The sequence below is a fragment of the Anopheles moucheti genome, chromosome 2, assembly GCF_943734755.1.
Source record: "Anopheles moucheti chromosome 2, idAnoMoucSN_F20_07, whole genome shotgun sequence".
Lineage (NCBI taxonomy): Eukaryota > Metazoa > Arthropoda > Insecta > Diptera > Culicidae > Anopheles > Anopheles moucheti.
In genome coordinates, this window is record NC_069140.1 from 36825289 (window position 1) to 36844685 (window position 19397).

Consider the following 19397-nt stretch of genomic DNA (forward strand, 5'->3'; position numbering starts at 1 on the left):
CGATCATTTTCCGCAGTTCGCAATCGTTCATCCATTTCTGCTCCATTATCTCGCTCCTCGAAACCCGGCAGAACGATTCATTCATTCACACCATCGAAATGGGATCTTGGATAGGGCATTTGTTGGGAGTTCCGGTGAAGTTACCCGCGCTGCTAGTGGTAGTCGCCTTCCCAGACAAGGGTATGGCAGTGTGTCCTTTCATCCATTTCATTCACCCTCCCTCCATTCCCATCCGGAGTGGCCCCATTTTCTTCTCGCCTTATCCAATTTGTGTCCTGCGTGTTTTTTTTTTTTGCTGCTGTAGTGCGCGTTAATAATTGATGAGTTAATTACTGGGAACGACCAAACACCGGGGCCTGCTACCAGTACGGTGCCGGTTTGCATTTGCTAGGATTTCTAGCAAAAAAAAGTCGATCCGTTTCTTTTGTCCTGCTGTGTGTTCTGGGGACCCTTCAACGCTCTCTCCAGTTGATCAATGATATCCTTCTACGGATAGTCGGCCCGCACCCGGAAGGATGGAAAAGTGGTCACATTGCCTAACATCCCAAACAAACGCCAATACCTCCGGATATCCTACGGTACGCGTTTGCCATTCGGATAAGTTTACGGCTTGGACATGGGTCGACACTCGCAACAGTGAACGAACAAAGAGCACCACCACTCACACAAACAAACGATACAAATCGCGTCTTTCACCGTTCGCAGGCTGGGCAGGGCATCCTTTATAGGCAGAAACTCCTCAAAAAGGGAAACATTCGTTACACATCAAACAAACAGCATCGCTCGCACAAAACTTCTTCCGTCCCTTTTCACTTAATGGTCATTATCTACATGTTCGGTGTGCTTTGCGTCCACTCCAAATCCGGATGGATGTTCTTGAATTAAGTAAAAATCAATAACTATCCATTGAAGATGGTACTAGAGCTGCTTTGTTTGTCGACACTCGAGAACTACGCAACTGTTCGTGAGAAAACTTTACCCTCGTCATAAATTATTCTGTCCCTTTCGAGGGGCTTTTTTACTAATGAATAACCAAAGTACAGGTAAAACTGAAGCATACCATAACAATGTAACATTTGTTTACAGTTCTAGATGAGAGTAAACATCGATATGTTAAAAGAAATTAAATTAACACTTACCTAGTAATTATTTATGTTAAGTAAGTTTAAAAATATTTGTATGTTAAATCATGTTTTAATATTACTAATGATAAGTTCTGTGTCATAAGTTTACTGATTAATTTCAACTTGTGGCACGAACAGAATATACCCTTGAATCTTTAGCTTTCTAACTTTAAACCCCGTGGACTCACTATTACTGCGATAGTATTGAGCTAATAGTATTTTAGTAATACTTATTTACTTCTAATATTAGTACTGTAATAAAAGTTTCTGTAAATACCTATCGTAAAAATATGAATAAGCCCTTACGGATAAGCTCGTGTTTAAACACAAAAAACATTAAACAAAAAAAAAAATGTTTATTAGTAAAACTGTATCATAACTGCTACATACATAAAAAAGCCTCTTAAATCTTCCAAACAGAAAATAAGCTCTTCGTGTATCTGCACAATATGAACGAATCAAAATTTACTACAGGTCAACAGCGTTCAGCGCTTCTTCATCCCCCATTGAAGTATTGTTCACGAGCGCTCACTACTCGACCCCGGTGGCCAGCAGTTCAGCTCAAAGCGTAACGTCCCAAATTCAGTATATTATTTTGGATTTAGTCGAGGATCATCGTTTCGTACCGGTTTCTCTATCACGGTGCTCCAAAACCTACCCCCAAAACAACTTCAACCAAAAGAGCGTCAACCAAGACGTCCATAAACGAGTCCATCTTGTCCATCAACAGGCCCCGTGCTGTCGTCTATACAACACCAGCACGGGAGGCCATTGCCTGTGCGAACGAAAACGGTTCCACACTGGCACGATACCTTGGGTGAGGTTGGAAAATTTACTTTACCGGATTATGAAACGAGCCACTCGAGGTACGAGGTCGTGACTCGTGGCGACGGAACGATTTGCGACGAATGTCCCCCGAGATGATGGCTGTTGGTGTTTTTTTTTTTGTACTCCTGTCGTTTGAAACTAGTAGCAACCGTAAACGGTTGGACATGGACACATACAGCACAGTAGCGTACTTCAAGCATGGCCTTTATCCCCTTAGCGTCATGCAAGCTTTGGCCGTGTGGGGATAAGGATTTGCTTCGGCCCATTTGAAGGTTTTTGCTTTTTCCTTTACACTTCCATCACTGCTACGCTGCAAAGTGGATTGTATAGTGAAAAAACAAAACAAGTTGTGATCGTGATCCTCCTCCACCACCTCATCATCATCATCATCATCATCGTTCAGAGATTGTTGTTTGCCTTTCGTTTCGGTTCGTTAGCGTGCCGAGACCCAGAACGGTGACGACTGTTGAAAAATATACTTAACAAAACGATGATAGCCTTCACGCTAATGCTTTCGGCTGGTTTGCTTTGGCACGCAAACAGCGAAACCCACCGACAACTAACAGTACCTTCATGTGAGGTGCAATTTTTCCACTACCAATTACGTGCCTCTTTTCCCACCACGCACCAAAACACCTCTTTTACTAATTTCTTAAATGAAACCGTCAATAAACGAAACCGTTTTACACTTTGAGCACACCAACCAGTTCGACCCGACCAACCATGTACATGTACTTGAAGCGAGAAAGAAAGAAACAAAAATTGATAATGGCACTCAGTATGCTACAAAAAAAGCGTAATCACCCTCAACTCGTAAAAACTCTCGCCTCAGCACACTTGTAGGATGAGCTAATAAAATAATTAACACTCTCTCCACAATTGGAACTGATTCCACCACGTTTCGTCCCCTAAATAATAGCGACAATCGCCGAGCGTAGCCGCTGTGTGGAATATCGGGCGAGGTTTTTCTTTTTTTTCCACTCCACAATCTCACCAAGGAGATATAATCAGTTCGATGACAGCCCCCTTAACGAAGGTTTGTACCAGGCCGGTGATCGTGACGAGGGTTTCATTAGCTTTCGCTACATGCACTGGGTTTAATGACAATTTTAACCCTCCGGTTTTAAATATGCAAGGCGTGTGGAAGTTTGTTAAGCAACGTTCAGTTGTATTTCAAATATGTACTTTATTCGAAAGAAATTAAACTCTAGGCAGTAGAACTGCCAGCCACGTGCTCCGTATTCATAAAAGACCATGCGTCTCCATCGGCGCATGATGCGCAGTTTTTTTTTTACGCTTAAGCAATATTTTCATCATTCGGCATCGCAAGAGAAAACTTTTAAATTAACATTTTGTTTACTTGCTTTTCGTTACGTTCGTACCAACTTTTTTCCCCCCTCTGACCGAATGACCTAATAAATGCTCGCAATTTTTGCCTTGATTGAAGGCAATCTATTTTCCACCCTTCCATTTCCGCTCGGTCCAACATACTTCAAACCACCTAGCAGAGCAACACAATGCTGTCTATGCAAGCAGGCAAGTGGCCAACTAGACAGAGCCACTGGCTGATAAACGGCCACCCGCGCCATTAGACAGACACAAAACACCATCCATCCGTAATCATTATCCACGTCCGCTACTGGGCGCCTCCATCCGAATTGGAGGCCCCTGTCTTCGCTGGTTGTAGTTCATCTTCATTCGGCTCGGGGAAAAAAAATTCCTCATTCAAATAAAACTGCAGTCAATCTTTCGATACGCGTACGCCAACACCGTACATCCATCTGGATATTGAATTCTTCCCATCATCCTTCTAACGGGGAAACGGGCACAATTTACCACAAAACCCGCCAACGCCCGGAAGGAAGAATTATGCTAAGCTTTCGCAAGCTTTTCATTTCACGCCCCAGTTTCACTTCCGGAGGGCAACGGATAGCCCGGTACCCAACCGGCTGAATGGCGTTTTTCGAGTAGCGGTTCCACATTTTCCACAACCCATTTTACAAAAAGATTGATGATGCCCGGGTATACCGGGCGCTCCTCTACCCGTTTGTGCTAATTCGCTACTGGGTCCGGTGGGCCAAGACTCAAAACCGTCCCACACTATCGCACACGCACATATCGCACACACCCATCGGTACACGGTTTATGCCGTGAGAAAGCGCGGCGAAAATTATTCGCGCATGAAAATGCGCTATTTGGCAGGCGGACGCGTACCGTTTATCCATTTATTAGATTACACTTCAGCCTGGGCAAACTTTACACAGCGCGGGTGGTGTGGGAGAGAGCCCAAAAAATAAAAACGGCGGAATTTCTCGTTCTGCTGACCATGCCTGTCACGGTTGTGTTGGCGCTTAAGCCGCTTCCACGCAGCACGATGCAACGGGGCGAATAAACATACGCAAACATCCCTTTTGCCTTAACACTTGTCACGAGCCGTCCCTTGAGTGGGATTGGTACCGAGGCGGATGTGGTAACCTTCCGTCCGTACTCTTTCTCTCTCTTTCTCCACAAGCTTTAATTGGAGCGGTAATTTCATACAATCACTTGCCATAAATTTTCAACCCAATCCTTTTACAGTGCGCGTTGGTGTGCCGGTGGGCGTGCTGACCGCGCGAAGCGATCGGTGAGGTTTCCCTTATTTTTGTTTTTTTGGCACTCCACACGATATTCACTCTCCGACACCAACATAAATCCACGTCCGCCCGCGTAAAACCGAGCCTACCTATGTGACGCTAAACGTCCTCCTTCAAAGTCCAACGCACGAGTTGCTTTATGATGAATTAACATGCAAAATGTTTGCCTTCGTTTCCTTCGTGTCGGCGGGCGAACACCGACGGAACAATGTTTGCCACGATCTCGCGCACTGTGGTCTGCTGTGAGTCAGTTAAGCGCACAATTACTCTTTCCGGTAGCTGACCGCAAGCGGGTACATGTTGGAACGGTTGTTTGTGTTTGGGTGGTAGCGACGGTAGTAAAATATTGTGCTATTTCCATTACTAATAGGCTTCACCTGAGCTAGTGAAATTCTTCATAATTCCCCAAGTCTCGTAATCGACTTTCGACACGCACGACCGTTCCCATGCAAGACACTGTACATACGTAGTTGACTGTTGCAAACCCGGCTGAAGATGGATGTGTAGTAAAGGACACTAACTAACACTAACTTCTTTCACCCTCGCTATTCTCTTCCATCAGATGAATTCTGTGAGGACTACCCGCACAATCTTATTCCGACACCGGGCTACTGGATCGAATGTTCCCGCCAGAAGATCGCCTTCCCGAACCAGCACACGATTTGGGATGACAGTGAGTCGGAGCACGAGGATGCCGCCCGTGGTATTACGGTCGAGCCGCAGCTAGAGCGCAACTGCAGCGATCTGTACGAGGATGATGAAGACTCGGACAATGTGCCAAGGTGAGCATTCGGATGCCACAGGATGTCTGACCTTTAGCAAGCAACTTCACCCAAAACCAAACCACCATGACATTAAAACCATTCGCATGTTGGCCATCGGTTCATCACATTGCGGCAGACATCGGAAGCGTTTCTGCACGCAACTGCACTCACACATTTTTGTTTTCAAACTAAACGAACGAAAGTAGCACCGGTAGCGTAGTGTTCAAATTGTGTTTCTTTCTTTCTGCTATTTTCTCTCTATTTCTCGCTTCACGCTTTCATTTTCGTGTGTTATTATTTTCTGTGCTTTTATTAAAACAACTTTCACATCACTCTTAAATTCGATCGTATCACACATATAATTGTACTACCAAAATACAAACAACCAATCATGTCATCCGACGCGACATCATCCATCGCTCGCTATTTTGTGGCATGTTGTGTTACCACGTACCTAACAGCAGTCAGCATTTCCGCAGAAAAAAGACCGCCATCGAGGAGCAGTGGGAGCAGCAGCAGGGCTTCGAGCTGACCTCGGTGGAACAGGAAACGTACGAGAAATATTTCTACGGTACCGAGCACTGGAACTACTTCACCAACGATGAAGATCTCGGCCCGGTCATCCTGTCGATCAAGCAGGAAACGATTAACGGGCGCGATCAGTTCCGCATCCTAGTTAGAGCTATCTCGTACACCGTACATGGACTGATACCAGCCTCCTGTGTTTTTGCTGATAGGTAAGTAATACGGGGCTTAGTAGCCGTTGGAGTATCAAAAATCGCGTACAGAAAGAACAATGGATAGTGTCCACTGCGGTGTGATGATTTTGGTTGCATAAATGTAGGTGCATAAATTGTGCAAGCATGTAATCTGTGTTAAAGCTGCAACTTAAACTGACAGGGATTAATTTAATTGTTTGTGAGTATGCTTTAAATGGCCACAGCAACCAAAAAAAAATTATTGTATAATGACGACCCTTTGCCGTATTACAACATTAAACAAAAACTGTTCAATTGTTTGAAAAATGTTTTCGACAAATAAATTGTTTAGTAAATTGCTTTCGCTCGCGTGGCGATGACGGCTTTACCTTTTCAAAGCACCGGTGAAAAATCCCATCCGGATCCCCCGTACGCTGGTTTGAAATTTCGACTACAAATAAAATACAGTTAATAAAGTCCGGTATTAACCTTTTGATGTTGTTGATCCTCTAAAGAAGAAGAATTTCATTGACTAAATTGTTGAATTAAAAAAAGGCATATTTCGTTGTACATATATAAATAACTTTATAAAACTATTGTATGAATTAGGCTAATTGGATGAAAATCCAAATTGAATAAATCAGTCATTTTTAAGAAATTTTTTAAATAAGACTTATTTTTATGGCACAAGCTATAGAATAATGAAAATGAAATAATAAATACTGATAAATTATTATTCGTTTTTTTTAATTGTAAATTTTCTATAATAAGTTTTTAACTCTTGAATACATATAAACATTAGCTATAAGTTAATATTTGTTTATGTAATACTTGATGAAATTTATTCAAAACACCGTTTTAACTTCAGCACAGCTTGTGCGCCTTAACAGTATGCAACCGCTAGCACTTCAGCGGATTTTCTGATGTTCAATTTCAAATCGACGCCTGAATGTTGACTATTTGCTGTACAAAGCAGCTCTTTCCTCAACGCTCAAAATACCATGCATTAAACATTGTTCCATTTTCTTTCCCGTTTCTCGATTCATTTGGCAGGTATAATAGGGAAGAAGTAGTTAGATCGTTAGGTAAGGAAGTGAATCTGAACCCACCACTAACGCTGGGACAGTTGCCCGATACACCGGAAGAGCTTCTGAAATTGGACCAGGTAAGAAAACCATTCACCGGCCGTGTTTGGCTGGCACGCTGCCAGGTGGTTGTAAAACCGAACACCAAGCATTTGCTGTCGGCCACGTTTCGGTAGCAATTGCATCACACACCGTTTGCATTTCATCCTCATCCACTCACGCGTACATCCGATATTTCTTTTGCAGGTTTTCATAAAATCTGAGCTGAAGGTGGGCGTGATCTACGTGAAGGAGGGTCAATATACGGAAGAACAAATTTTAGACAATAATGAAAATTCACCGTTATTTGAGGAGTTTTTACAGCTACTAGGCGATAAAGTTAGGTTACGTGGTTTTGATAAATACAAAGGCGGCCTTGACACTGTTCACGATTTGACAGGTAGGTTTATGGTGGTCCCCGAAATGGCACCACACCATCAGCATCTCGTGCCGCGCCCACCAAGCGCTACATGGTGGTGCTAGCGCGAAACAAGCGCCTCGTTCGCAGCAAAACCCATAAATACTAATTAATCTGTGATACACCCTTATCTTATTACCATCCATGCATCCACCGCCATCGTCACAGGACTTTACTCGGTTTATACAAATTGGCGTTCGATAGAGATAATGTTCCACGTATCCACGCAGCTCCCGTACGAAAAGCACGACCCCCAGAAGCTCCAGCGTAAGCGCCACATCGGCAACGATATCGTCTGTGTGGTTTTCCTCGAGGCGGACAACACCGCATTCAGCCCGGCCTGCATCAAGAGCCATTTTTTACATACGTTCATCTTGGTAAGTAGCCAACGGTGTCTGCCGGCAAATTATTACCCAGTGCCACACAGCAGGCCCTTCGACAGTCGACAGTACGCCCTTTACATAATGCTGTCTCGAACTGGTTAACTCGGTCGCTTCCGGTCGGCTAAGTGTGTGTGTGTCGGCCCCATGCCGCGCCACTGTACGGATCTGTTGTTTAGGCCTGCACGGAAGATTCTACACATCCCGGTGGGCCTACCCGGCCTGCTGCTGTCGCACGCAGTATCACGTGCTTGGCCGTCCGTCGTGCCGTCCGGATTTGCCCGTGGATGTTCTGCCGATGGGCAAGGGGATGGACTGAATAATTTGTGCCCGGGCATGTGACTACGAGGGCGGTTCCGTTCCGGTGAACGCGAAACGGTCAAATCCGGTCGGGGTGCTGGCAGAACGTACCATTATTTTTATGACAGTGTGGCTGTTTTCACCTACACACGATGCGATAACAACACCATGCCATGGATTGGATTGCCCCGTTCCATCGTATCAAATCCAGTGTCCTGATACGGAATACTCTTCAGTGGAAATCACGTGCCAACTCTCCTGCTGTTGGATACGCTTTTTTCTTTTGTTACTCCCCGTTGGTCGGTTAGTCGTTGAGGTTGGGCAACTAACGAGGCTGCTAACTCGTGAAATCCGCACCGAACCAGACCACGGATGTTGTTGAGGATGAAAATGAACCGGTATCGCAACACACCCCAGCACGGGTATTGCCTAACGGGACTCGGGACTCTGCACGATTACGAGTTGCGTTCGCCTTCCATCGAAACCATCTTCGCATTCGCGTGACTTCATTGCACTGGTGGGTACCGACCAGTGGTTTTGGCTCACTTTTTGTGGCTTTTTGTGGCCACTACACCGGGCGTACGCCGGGCGTAGAGGAAAGTGTTGTCCAGATCAAAGCATTCTACGCTGTTAAGTGTATGAAATCTCTAATCTACCCTCGGGCACTACCGCGCACCGTGTGTGCTTTGGACGGGAACGCATTTGAAAAACCGCGAATTGTGTCTAACTATCATGGCCAGATTTTCCGCGCTAGAACATTAGATCAATGGTTAGTCTCCTTTGGTGTGTTTCGCTTCGAAAAAAAACGTATCCTGGCCGTCATGTAACTGAGAGCATGTGAGATCATGCCCGTTTGCAAACAAGCTGAACCTTATCAACTTCGGCGACCAAACCCCGAATGGTCGGGTTGGGAAATTCTAATTTTGCTGAGTGAAACCATTTCATTTCATTTCTTTGCAACTAGTTTGCAAGAGTTACAACGGTGAACCACATTTGATGATGAAATATTGAAATTCAATTACTACATTTACGTAGGTTCATTCGCGAAGATCAAGAATGTTGCAACCCAACGTTAAGACTCACTAACACTAGAACGAATCTGGAGTCGAATTTTAACAAAACATTAAACTAGGTATGATGGTGTTTGAAATATACCGAAAGTATATTTTGAAATACCGCAAAACATGACCATGTCCGGTAGATAGTTTCTGATGGTTATGACAATTTTTAAGATATCCTCCAGATATTTAATTAATTAGACACTTCGCCCAAAGCGCGTGAAGCTCTGGCTATTCGCGATTTCGATTTTGAGTCCCCTAAACCGTTTACGGTCGAGCGCTGTCGTCTGCCCATCCATTATCCGGACCTTTCTGGCGGACGCATCAACGCGTTCATTCCATTTCAATTTGAACCTACTATGCCTCCTCTGCCCATGTGGACGACCTAAAACGATTTAACGGGCTAGGTCGTCCAGTGTCATTCTAATGACGTGATTAGTACACCGGAGCCATGCGAGTCTCCTCCACTGTACGACAGTGAACTCGTCGCACAGCTCATAGAGCTCGTCATTGTAGCGGCTTTTTTATTGTCCTTCAACACATACGCGGCCAAATATCCTTCTGAACATCTTCCTCTCGAACGCGACTAAGAGGGTTTCGTCAGCTTTGGATAAAGTCCATATCTCAGAGGCGTATGTGAGTACTGGAACTATATAAATTCCATATAGTCCCAACTTCGTTAGACTGTAGAATGACCGGTTGTTATCCGGCACCCTAGCGCGTACCTCAACATCAATGTTATTGTCGCTGCCGACTCTTGACCCTTGATAGGTGAAGTTTTGGACGACTTCGAAATTGCGCTTACCTATTTCTCACTATCCCGCTACGTTGTAAACAAAATCAAAGTAAGCGAGCGAGCGATCAAAGTAGACCTTTTGAGATTGTTATGCCGATGAAGAAGAATTGTGTAATAATTGTAATATTTGGTTATATATACTCATCATGATAGTACTTTATGTTTTCATTTTTTCATTTCTTTGCTTTCAAAGAGGTTTCGAAAGAAATATTCGTATTTTACAGAAAGGTTTATAAAAACTCCTTTTTTATTAGGATTAGATTATTTTAAGCATAATAGTATAATGAGCTTTTTTCAATCTCCTGGGTGTATGTTTACCCTTCCAAGCTAGAATACAACAGATTATCGTGCAAAGTTATTTAAAAGCTCAGAATTATTTTTTCTAAGGCAAAGCTTATTTACCACACGATACATCATACGGGTAAAACTGTTGAGCTAATTTTTCATTTTAGCTACTGCGCAAGCCAATATTTAATCTACCCCACTCATTCATTCATTTGCTTCCATTTGCTTTCCCACACGCACACAAATACAGTGTGCCGTAAAACGTTTCAGGGCACCGATTTTCCCATCCCTTTGATCTATAATCTACCCTACGAAATCTACAAATCAGTGCCATTTTTCATCTCCAAATTGGGAAACCGAAAAGGTAACCCCACACCAAACGATCCGACTCCGTTTTCCCCACTGTTCCCGCTATCAGTTGGCATCATATTCCACCGAATGCCCTGGAGTCATAAAAATGTTGAACAAATCATCGAACCGGAACACGCAGGACAGGGTTGTTTGTGAGGTTTGCACAGAACAGCAGGCTGATATGGGTGGTTGAAATTTAATGATCATAAGTTTCGTACGCAACTCTTGGCGTGTGGGACCGTGGGTTTGGGAAATAACACCCGTATCCGATGAATAACCGGTGGAGCAAGCTGTGGTCGGTGCGGTGGATTGGACTGCTTATTTATTCTTCGTTTACCTTGCGCATCCTGGCTGTACCCTATCTCTCTTCATCAAAACTGTTGTTCATTGTCCGCAAAAGGGCAAAGTTCTTTTTCGTCAACTACGGACAACAAACCAAATACAAATACATCGTGTGCATCGGTAAACTTGTGCTCCCTGGCTAGTGTGTATGTACTGAAGAGACTTGCCATTGTGCGCTCTCTCCGGGGAACAATCAAGGTTGATTTGATGGAGATTGGAGCAAGAAAAGTGCCTTCGCATCCGTAATTTATATCATCCCGGCCAATCTCGAGTACGTTTTCGGGTTCCATGCTGGGTTCCCCAGGATGACCACGGTCATCCTTCTATGCTGCTTACCAACCGTTCACATCTCTTGATTAAGCAAAGCACACAGCCACGATCACGTGTTTAACCTCGTCCATTTCTTCCCGCCAGGTTCGTGTTTCGGCTCGCATCAAACGGAAACCGACGCGCTACGAAGTTTCGGTCGTGACGCGGGATGAAGTCGGTGCCTACAAACCGTATCTCTGGGAACAGTCAGTGTTCGAGAAGGGTCCGATGTTTCGGTAAGTGATCGCGCAAAAGGCTACCAGCGATGCGCGCACTCCAACTTCATTCCCGCTGCTTCGCTTTTCCCTCTCCAGTGAATGGCTGCTGACAAAGATCGTGAACGGTGAGCGGGCCTCCTATTCGGCGCCGAAGTTTGCCCGCATGCAGGAACGGACCCGGTCGCAGATGCTCGAGGACATCGTGGCCAACCTGGCCAACCACGCAGAAACTGGACAAATCCCCAAACCGTACCGAAGGGGTTCGTGGAGACCCATCGGTGAGGATCCTTGCATGTTACGAGTGACAGTTAGTTGCTGTATGCGACTCTATGTGCCGCATAGTATGTACTTGAAAGCTATCTCTCTCTCTCCTTCTCTTTCTCTCTCTCTCTTGCTCTCTCTATTTGCAAAACATAAGACATACTCATGCACACAGACTCGCACTTTCTCTCTCACACAAACACCGGCTTCCTAATACGAAATTGCACACGTACGTTATCCTTGCTCATTTAAGGTTCAGCGCCTTATCGAACTTACATGTTGATCTCATGTTTTTATTTTTAACCTCCCTTTATCTTCTCCCAAACGCTCTAGCGCGCTCTCTTTTGTTATGATATTGTTTGGTATTCTTTTCGACGAAACTCTTTACAACCAATTGGCTGAATATCCTTCCCGGTACAAACTTACATAACTTTATACAAAACACACCACGACTGTTGCTTCTTTATCTAATGCTTTACCTACTCTTGTTTCCCTCTTCGCTCGAATGGTTTTTCTGCGTTCTAGAAGTAATAGTAAGTTTGAAATTTCTTGCGTAAAGTGTGTCTTTCTGGTGGGGAATTTCTCGCGACTGAAAGGTTTATGCTGTACTGTTTAAGGGGTATTACACACTAAGCTTTAGTAGTTGTCAAATGTCTTACTATGACTGGTACCAATCATCTGAAATACTTCACTAAGCAATCCTTGCGAACGATAAATATTTGCTCATGGTTTGCGACCAATTCTTGCTAAAGTTTGATGCGTTTTTTACGTCTCATCCAAATATTCTCGTCCAACAACGTTTCAAAGAATGATACTTGCTATTACTGCACTTTGGACTTTAGTACAAAACTCAGCGTGTAATTGCATTCCGTGAGGCTTTACCTTCATTGGTTCAATTTGACAACCTCGAGATCCTTTTTAATTCTTAAAGCCCTACCATCTCGGGGAATTAAAGTAGCGCTTCTATAGCTTTAAGGAAAACAACAAACTATCTAATGCTCTTAACTTTGGCGAAAACACCCTTTCTTGTTGAATCGCCTAACCCACCGCCTGAACTAGCGAAAAGAAAGTTTTCCGGGAACTTCTTGCTGTCTCTAGGACACCCTCAACCCTCTCTCTCTTTCTTTGTCTCTCTCTTTCTCGCCGACACATACCCACCCACTCACTCGCTCACTAATGCGCACAGTAAACGAACCGTAGAGTCAATGCAGCGGAAAGCCATTGTCCTTTTTACCGTACGTTGGCCATCGTCCACCGGTGAGTGGAAATCTATCGTGCCACCTTCCAACCGTCCATACCGTAGCTTTACGGGCAATTAAATTAGGAAAATTATTAAGCTCCTGCTAAGTGAAACATAAAACTGTGAAACTCTGTCTCGTTTGGTGAACTTTTGCCTTGCCACGTCCAGTGGGTCCACCCGCCCAGCACGAACCCCGAAAGCATTGTGCTTTTTGTGCGTTTGTCGGTTGCAACATTGTACGGGTACGGGAACATACTGGCGAGAGGTTTTTTTTTTGCAGTGTAGTGTGTGGCAAGCATTGTGAACTTTGATGTCGCCCCGACGTCCTGTCGAACCATTAGTAATGTAAACATACTCATTCACGTGTGTCCAACGTTGGCCGTTGTGAGCGTGTGGGGTGCGGGTGTTTGGTAGCATAGAATGTCCTCAAGCCTTTAAGGACACTGATGATGGGTGAGAAATGAAAGAGAAAGCAACTTAGTGTTCGAGAGAGAGAGAGAGCAAGAGATTCACATCGCGTAACCCATTTCTGCTGCAGAAATTCCCTTGTTAAAGGATTCCTTTCCCTGCTCTTTACGTACAAAGATTTGTTTTCGCGCTGACGGGCACCGGTGCTATTGTCGCCGGTAAGTTCGCCAGTCAAACACCGAAACACACCACCACCACCGCGAAACACCCACAAACGCATCGGTAAAATTAAAAGAGTCCCGTTTTTTGTGATGCTACTGGCATACAACGATGCTGGTCACTGGCGGCATAATGCGACGGTAACACCACGACACGCAACTTGATACCTTGATGCTAGGATCCGGGGCTTTCAAAAATGCCCCGGGAAGGGACTTTCTGTAAAATCCCCAGTTGGGGAGCTTTTATCTCTCTCTCTCTCTCTCTCTTGCTCTCGCTTCTGCCGTAACTAGGGCAACGCGAAACGTTACGATACAGGCAACGCCAAAAATTCGACGACGCCTGGGAAAACTCATTTCACCCGAATGAACCAGCACTGGGGTTAGGGTTCCAGTTATGCCGTATAACACTCGTGACTCCGAACACATCCTTTGCCTTTACCTTTCCGAATGCGGATTGTATGAACATTCACCCTTTTTTTCACCCCAAGGAAAGTAACGTTTCCGGTAGGACACAATCACACACACACATTCACATTCAAGAAAAACCGGTATCCCGGTGGACGATGGCTTCAGGGTGTGTTATCGTACACTAGGTGTATGACACACGAGTAGTGTTCGGTTTGCGCGAAAATTCTCAACAACCACCGACAAAACCCCATTGTGCTGTCGCACTTTTCCCCGTCTATGTCTATGACACTACCTAAAGGGCCTCAACTGCAGGGACAAGAATCGTATACTTACTAGGGTGTGGTTTCCCATTTTTTGACACACGTGTAGGCACCAAACGAAAGCCTGTCGGGGTTTTACTCGCATACTGGTGTCGCTTATGTTTGCGTTATGATTAGCTTATTGTTTGCGCTACATTTTTTGGTCTTTCTTGCTACCATAGCTTACCTTACCGCAAGCTCTTCTTTAATCTATCTGCGCATATCGGCGACTTTTACAAGCGCCACGCTACGACAAGAGCCCACCGCTGTGTCAAAATACGCCTGAAAGGTATGCAATATGTCGTACAGTGGCGTCTATTGTTTGACTGTTGATTTGACATGTTTGCGGCTCGTATGTAAACGAATGTGCCCGAAAGCTCGAGCAGAATGAGCTTGAATTCAGGCATCGCTTTTGTGTAATCTTCGTAACGCTCAATACACTCGGTGCCGTGTCCACTCTGTTCGTCAAGCAAATCTTGCCATTTTTGCACAACTTCTCACAACTGGCCTTCTCTGTTCCTTCCTTCGCTAGGAACACTGCACATTTCTCGTTGCTTTGCTACATTGTGCCATTGTTTCGTTGGTATGGTGACTGTTTGCTAGCAAGTTTCTAGAGTTTCTTCCGGTCACGCTGTTCCGCTTTGTTTGGCATTGTTTGCCACAAACTTTAGCTCCATTTCGCTCGCCATTTCCGCTTCAATTCTTTACACAGTGACAGGGAGCGTTGGAGAGTTTGCTTCATGCTTCATTCTTTCTCGTAAAAAGAACAAACCACATCAAATAAAAAACACGATAAGAGCAGTGGTATAACATTATTCGTGTTAAAAGCTGCTTTAAATATCACTGTGTAAAGTTTTCAACAGTTAGATTAATGCTTCTACTTATGTGGATGTTTGTTTAATCACGCTTTACTCGGCTTTTGCTCGGAAAAATATCTACGCCTAAAAGTATGCAATGCTTAGTTGCAAATACGTTTTTAAATTATTGAATCAGCTTCTGACCGACTTCTGGATCCACCGACTTGTTGTAAATGTTTTATAAATGTGCTTAGCACTTCTTTAATCCCTTAAAGAGCATGTTAATAGTTAAAAAAGGCGAGAAATATTCATATTGCATAGCATCATATTGCATACATTTAGGGGGAAATGGTAAAAAACAGGCTTTAAAAACCACCCCTAACAGACAATACAAAAAACACACACCATGCCCCTTACAACATTTTTAACGCTTACCTTTTACCGATTCGAACAAATAGTAAGCACCCATTTTACATTCCAGAACACAGGTCCGTTCTGTAATGCAACACCTTTTCGTTATGCTCACGTTACCCATGGATGATGGGCTATCTGTGCACAAGCGGTACATTTCCATATGCAATTCTACTGTATGGCGAACAGTTTTCTTTTACTGTGCACGCATCGGATTTCGCCGAGATAAATACCACGTCTAGCGTGCCATGCTTCACTACCAGAACAAGGGGAAAACTATTGCACTGACCTTACCGAAATGGTAACCATGCCGAGTTTTGTGCAAGGTTATGATTTTCTCTTCCCTTTCGTGGTTTAGGTGCAAAACGAAGCCTGCTTGGTGTTCGTGCTTTTTCGTACTTCTTTTTGCTGCTCTATTATTGTACCGGTTCCACTTGCAAAGGCACCACCGAATGCTGCAATGCACAAGCCGTTTACATCACTGCTGCGTTGGGTTTAATTTGGAAAGGAATGACATTTAACCGTATGTTGAATCTGTCACCTGGAACAAGCCGGTAGGGGGGAAAACCCCTGCTCTGAATCTAAAGCCACTCCTCCATTATTCGCATTCATGCTCCATTCTTCGAATTTGGAAAATGGGAAATAGAGAGAGAGCAAGAGAGAGAAAGAGAAAGAGATGAAAGTTTATATATCCTTAAAGGAGTATTCGTAAAGTTTCACAACTTTTTCACCACTTATCTCAATGATCGTGTAATGACGCAGAATGTGTTGGCGTGAAGTAGTAAAAAACTGTACCGAAGCTTGTTTTTTTGTTGGGCTATCTTTTCCTGCTACTCACCAGAACGCAACCACATGCGGAAAGCATCACCTAAATCTACCTATTTGCATTAACCTTAATGGGGTTTCCACCCCCTCCTTGAAATCTTGTTCCAACTGCTGTTATTCGCGATTTTGCACCAGAAGCTGTGCCCGCATCGGTATTAAGCTTATTAAGTTGGATAGGTGCTACCAACGTAACACGTTACCTTTTAAAAGCTTCCATCGTTTGGGAGCGAAGGCTACACACATAAAATGGGACGCCATGTTGTGGTGCAGACGGGAGATCGTTGCATGTAGTCCACCGTCGACGGAGGTACAGTTTATCTCGGACCACCCTAGTTGGACACCGGATGAAACCGGAAAAAAACCTACCACCGAACACCTTCCTGTTGTACTCACTAATTCATTAAAATGTATCTGTGTGTTGCCTTTATTGTAGCCTGATGGCCCACTGCTGCCAAAACCCCTTGGTTTGTGCTTAACCGGATGTGGAAGTTTGATCAACTTCTTCTTCGGCTTTTTTATTTTCTTTTTTTTGGTTGGCACTGTTGTCATCCTCCAACCCAAGAAAGCAATGAAACGCTAAACATAAAATTGAAATCATGACCAAAACCCGGAAGCTGTGGCTCATTGCGGACCAATTCTGTGTGTTCTTCTTCTTTTTTTTTTGGGGCTCTTTGTGCAACAAACAAGGGTCCAGAATATTTAAAAAGTTCTTTTTCATTTACTATTTTTCTCTTACGTTTACCTCTTTCCCTTGGAAATGCCACCTGCTACGGTTGCGCTTTTTATCTTTCAGCACGTTTCCTTCATTGGAGGATTCAGCAGTGGAAGGGCCCGTTTTTTTTTTGGGGAACGGTATTGGTGCTACTAATGCCACCTCCAAGAAGCTGTTGCTACAAACAGGCAAACATTGAGTTTATGTTTTCTATCCCGTCTTTTTCCCCCTCCTGCAAATGCCCCCGGAACACACTTTCCGGTTCGTCCCGTCGGGTGCCACTTGCTTGCTCGGGACGACTTGGCTTCGGACGACGACGGTTTGGGTTGGGATTTTATTTTATTTCATTTTATTTATTTAGTTTCTACGCTTGCAGGTCCAAACTTTCCATCCACAAACCAGGACGGAAGCTAGTCATGTGTTTCGCCTTGATGTCCTGCAGGGGACGAACAAGCCAGTAAGGCGGAGGTATTTTTGCTTGCTGTTGCTGATTGCAAACAGAGAATCAAATCGGACTGGTAGATCTAGACAGGCGTGCTGGTAGGTGGTAAATGATACGATTGCGGTGCGGATCTCTAATGGAGATTAAATATTTATTAAAATTTATCATTAGCTGTCCGTTTCTGTACGGAACTCATGTACATAAAGCATGCGGTGGGAAGGCAGAAGGAGCTGGAATAAAAAGTAGGCAAAAGGAAAAAGCGTCCAAACGAACTCTTTGGCCGGCACGGCATTAGCTGTCCTAGTCGAATGTGTCCGGGGCTGTTTTTGTTTCCATCGGTCGACGATAACGATGTGTTGCTAGCTGTCGTTTGTGGCTAATCCACTGGAAGGTATTCACTATTCAGTACAGCTTGTGTGTGTTGTCTCTTTTTTTTTGTGTGTGGATGTCCCCTCGATCCGGCTGGTCGATTTTAATTTGATAAAATCGGGATAAAACTGTGTCGCCGTCGGAACTGAAGCACGGGACGATGCACACACGATGACATCTTGCTCGGTGCGCCGTTGTGGAAGGTTATAGCAAGCGTTAGTGGCGTACAAAGCGTAGCGAATCTTGCCAGGATGTAGGGTGCAAATGCCAATATCCCACCAATGGCAGTAATGAGAAAGGTTAGCCTGCCAGTCGGTAAGTTAGTGCCGACAATGGCGACTAACGAGTTGGTCCCGCACGTACCATTATTATCCCAGCCCAAGCGCGTGTACACCGAACCGAACACATTGCCTACCTTTAGGCGGAACAGGCAGAGCAGCGAAAAGCGAATAAAAGCACACATACACACACAGCCGATTGTCGCGTACTATTGCGGCACACTGACAGCAATGAGTGTTGCTTTCAATTATTCATTTCAGCCACCGCAAGGCTTTTTATACGTGTTTCTAAACTGGAATAACAAGGAATGTGCTGGCACGTAATGGTACGCGAAAGCACCGTCATCGTGTGCTTGTGTGTGAGTGTCGTTCCCTGTTTGCAAATTGATATAAACAGTCCGTACGATGAGGACGCTTCGGCGTGACTAAAGCGAATCTTCGATCTAGTATATAATAATGTGGTATAAGATATGCGAAGCTGCCCTACAGCGTTACCACTGGTATAACCTGTACAGTATAGGAGCGTTATAGTGGCAGCTAACAACGGAAGCGGCAGGACACACTCGGGCCTCTTTCTTGATTGATACGCCGAACAGATAGGACGCCGAATAGTTACGAACGTTTGTTAAAGTTAGGTTAATTAGGTTAATTAGGTTAGTTAGGTTTAAAAATATTAAATGTTAGAATAAATAACATAATTGGCGCTGTAGACAGTCCAGAGTGTAATAACAGTGGAAAATATCGAGTGAATTCACGATATTGAAGTGGTTTCCGCATTTAGCATCTGCAGCTATAGGATTTAATCCGCTGTTGGATTTGAGAGCCCCCCGGCACGCATACCTGGAACCGGATCATCGGATTTTTATCCAAAACACGTGAGTACATTTCATTTCTTTTACTAGTGAAAGTGTATTCCGTTATTCTAAAGCACTACCAGATAGGCTTGGAATAACGATAGTGTTTTGTGTCCACGTGTGTGTACGATAGATTTTACAATTTATCATCGTACGCTACCTGTTTTGATACTACCAGATAGGTCAAACAGATCCTGAGAGAATATCCCGTTATTCTCGTTTGTAAGCGCACGCATTAAGCGCGTTA

The 19397-nt window shown here is 44.3% G+C and overlaps 1 protein-coding gene across 1 annotated transcript in view; it reads left to right on the forward strand.

The window, feature by feature from the left end:
- LOC128299607 (uncharacterized) overlaps positions 1–19397 on the forward strand; it is a 122341-nt gene that overhangs the window by 91363 nt on the left and 11581 nt on the right. The window contains exons 13-20 of the mRNA XM_053035613.1: positions 5148–5367; positions 5811–6086; positions 7101–7212; positions 7379–7571; positions 7758–7966; positions 11516–11646; positions 11725–11906; positions 12047–12118. Coding sequence (XP_052891573.1) covers positions 5148–5367; positions 5811–6086; positions 7101–7212; positions 7379–7571; positions 7758–7966; positions 11516–11646; positions 11725–11906; positions 12047–12118 — 1395 coding nt within the window. The remainder of the gene's footprint in view (positions 1–5147; positions 5368–5810; positions 6087–7100; positions 7213–7378; positions 7572–7757; positions 7967–11515; positions 11647–11724; positions 11907–12046; positions 12119–19397) is intronic.